General features: G+C 60.1%; 1 protein-coding gene across 1 annotated transcript; it reads right to left on the bottom strand.

The window, feature by feature from the left end:
* Nucleotides 1-750: 750 nt before the first annotated feature.
* Nucleotides 751-2,374, bottom strand: ABHD16B (abhydrolase domain containing 16B). Its single transcript, XM_003787785.2, has one exon. The coding sequence runs from the start codon at nucleotides 2,158-2,160 to the stop codon at nucleotides 751-753; it is 1,410 nt and encodes a 469-aa protein (XP_003787833.1). The 5' UTR covers nucleotides 2,161-2,374.
* Nucleotides 2,375-2,881: the final 507 nt, after the last annotated feature.

Genomic DNA, 2,881 nt, shown 5'->3' with positions numbered 1-2,881 from the left:
ATAACCAACAGTCCCTGCTTCCTGTAGTTCAGGGAAGACCACAAAGAAGTGACATAGATGGTGGTGAACAGAGACCTTTTCTCTCATTCTGTGGTGCATTTCTGAGCCAGGAACAAGACCTAATCCAGCCCTGGCTCTAGGAGACACCCAGTAATGAGGGGTTAGTGCAGGTGTCTATAGCCCCATATACCACTGTACCTGTTACTCTTGAGTCTGTAGTCCCTCTGTGAATCCCCTTCTGTAGAAGCCAGAAGTGTGGGCGTGGGGAGGAAACTACAGATTAGCAGCATCGCACTGCTGGGAATGTCCAGCCTCTAAGACCTGCCTTATAGCCCAACAATGCCAATGTCTTCCTTCAATAGCACTCAGCTGGTATTGTCTTCCCGGAAGCCATCCTGTAACCCAGGCCAGGTGAAAGGCTCTTCCTGGTGTCCCCACAGCCCCTGCTCCCTTCATCCTCTTGTGACCGAAGCTCCAATCACACAGTATTGCCATAAACTGGGTCAGGTTAATCTTTGCATTCCCTTCAGGAGCTGGGTGCAAGTGTCCAAAAGTGTTTGTGGAAGGAAGATGAAGGAGGGAGACCAGGGAAGAACAAAGGGAAGGCCAGAACACCCCAGTGAAGGAGGGCATGAGGTCCCCCTGTGCCACCCACCCTCCTGCAGACACCAGGGGATCCCCTGGCAGGGCTAGCTTTACTGGGTGGGGTGTGGGAAGGTGTATGAGCGTGCACACCACCCCCAGAAGTGGCTACAGGCCCCAGGGCAACTGGAAGTCCTCAGGTTCTAGTGGGCTACAATGGGTCGCCTCTACATTCTTCAGGTGCTTCCGTGCCAGAAACAGTGCAAGCTGCCGGCGCCGCCTCGGGCTCAGGCCTTGGCCCACCAGCCAGGGGAAGGCGGGCCCATGTGGCCCCCAGGCCTCTTCATCCTGCTGTTCTTCCTCACAGCGCGCACGGTAGTTGCGTAGCAAAGCCAGACACCATTCGTCATCCACGCGGTAGCGCCCGTAGAAGGCAGCCTCCTGTGCCAGGCTGCTAGCGCGCAGCCAGCGAGTTACCACAGCCTGGCCCTCGCACGCCATCACAGCTGGATAGCGACTCTGCAGTAGACGGAGCAGCAGCTCATTGCCGCGGTTGCCCTCCACATCGCCTGATGGCAGTGGGGGTAGGCTGCTCGAGGTGCTGACCACGTCGTCCTGTGTGCGCCTGAGCAGCAGCACTGGTCCAGGGTAGCAGCACAGCTGCTCAGCAACGTTGAGGTTGAAGTGCTCACGCACGGTGCGCACTACCAGCCCTTTCCAACTGTGGGGCATGACCTTAAGTGCCAGTGGCATGAGGTCATCGAAGGTGGCATCGAGCACCAGCGCACCCAGCTCTGGGTAGGTCATGGTGGCCCAGGTGGCCGTGAAGCCGCCAATAGACCAGCCATAGACCACCACTTGCGCGGGGGCGAAGTGCAGGCGGTGCAGCGCGTACTTTACCACCACATCCATGGCATTGGCGTCATTCTGTGGAAAGGGTGCACCGGTGCTACCCCCAAAGCCTGGGTGGTTCCACCCTAGCACTGAGTAGCCAGCCTCCAGCGGGGCAGATAGACAGCCCATCTCGTAGAAGCCAGCATTGCCTTCGCAGCAGATGACGAGGAGCAGTCCTCGCCCGTGGCTGCCTGGGTGTTGGCGGCGATCCATAAACATGGTGTCAATCTCATTGCCATCACAGGCGACCAGCTTGGCTCGCCGGCCACGGTAGCGCTCTACGAGGCGCTCTTGGCCCTGCTGCAGCAGCGGCAGCAGCGCACGTGTCATTAGAAACATGGAGCCAGGGTACACAAGCCAGCGGCCCAGCGAGTGGGCCAGCGCATAGCTGGCAAGCTGGCCTGGCAGCTGGCGGATTTGCTGCAAGAGACATTGCGCCTGGCTGCGCGCCCCACGCAGTGGCCGCCCAGGCGCATCTTCGCCTAGCGCCGCATCTCGCAGGAGCCAGACACCTGCGACGGCCGCAGCGCACGTTAGAGCTCGATGGCTACTGCCACCGCTGGCAGCACGCACGTCATCCCAGCGGAAGTCCACTGGCCAGTCCCGGAAGTTGTAGCTGTAGTTAGCGGTCAGGTAGACCTTGAACACGTGCACTAGCGCCTTCACGAAGCAGATGACACACATGGGCGCTGAGGCTATGGGCTCTTTCACTCAGTTGCCGGGCGGGATTCGCTGCCCGGGGTGGGCTGCAGGGGCGACTCCGCACAGGGCTGCCTTGGGGCATGCCCGCTCTAGGCTCGGCCCTGAAGGCCTTTGTGACCAGAAAGCCTGAAGGGAGGCTGCGTCCGCCCAGCAGGGGCCAGCTTTGTGAGTCACTGTTGCTGGGGCAGAGGCGACGCGAGGGTGCCGGATGCACAAAGGGTTCCCCAGGGTAGTGGACCTCAAGTTCTGTCCACCTGCCCCGCCCCGCCCCGCCCCGCCCCATGCCTTAGGACCCCACAGTGGCCACACCTTGGGCTGCCCCACCAGCCTCCCATACACCTTAGCAGTTCCCATCTCCTTCCTTAAACTGAAGAACAACCAAGCAGGCAGAAATGGACACCTTGACCTCTTCCTGGCGGCAGCTGGGTCACACTAGGCAAAGCGCTTGCCAGGGTACCGGCAAAGGCTGAGGCAGACCGGCTGCTGCTGGGTGGAGAAGGCGGGGTTTGCACAGGCCTGCTAGCCCTGCACACCTTTCTTCTCAAGAGAGGGGATGAGTGCAGGCTGGAACTCCTTCTCTTTTAGGGGTCCTCTTTTCACGGGCAGCAGCAATGACCTCCAGGTGGGTTCTGCCTGGCATGTGGTTCCTCTTTTTGAGTCCCCCCACCCACCCAGCAAGGAGTATCTTCCTCTTTTCTGGAGG

Source organism: Otolemur garnettii, unplaced genomic scaffold (genome assembly GCF_000181295.1).
Source record: "Otolemur garnettii isolate 467f Iridium unplaced genomic scaffold, OtoGar3 scaffold00023, whole genome shotgun sequence".
NCBI lineage: Eukaryota > Metazoa > Chordata > Mammalia > Primates > Galagidae > Otolemur > Otolemur garnettii.
This window is presented reverse-complemented; position numbering and strand designations above follow the sequence as displayed.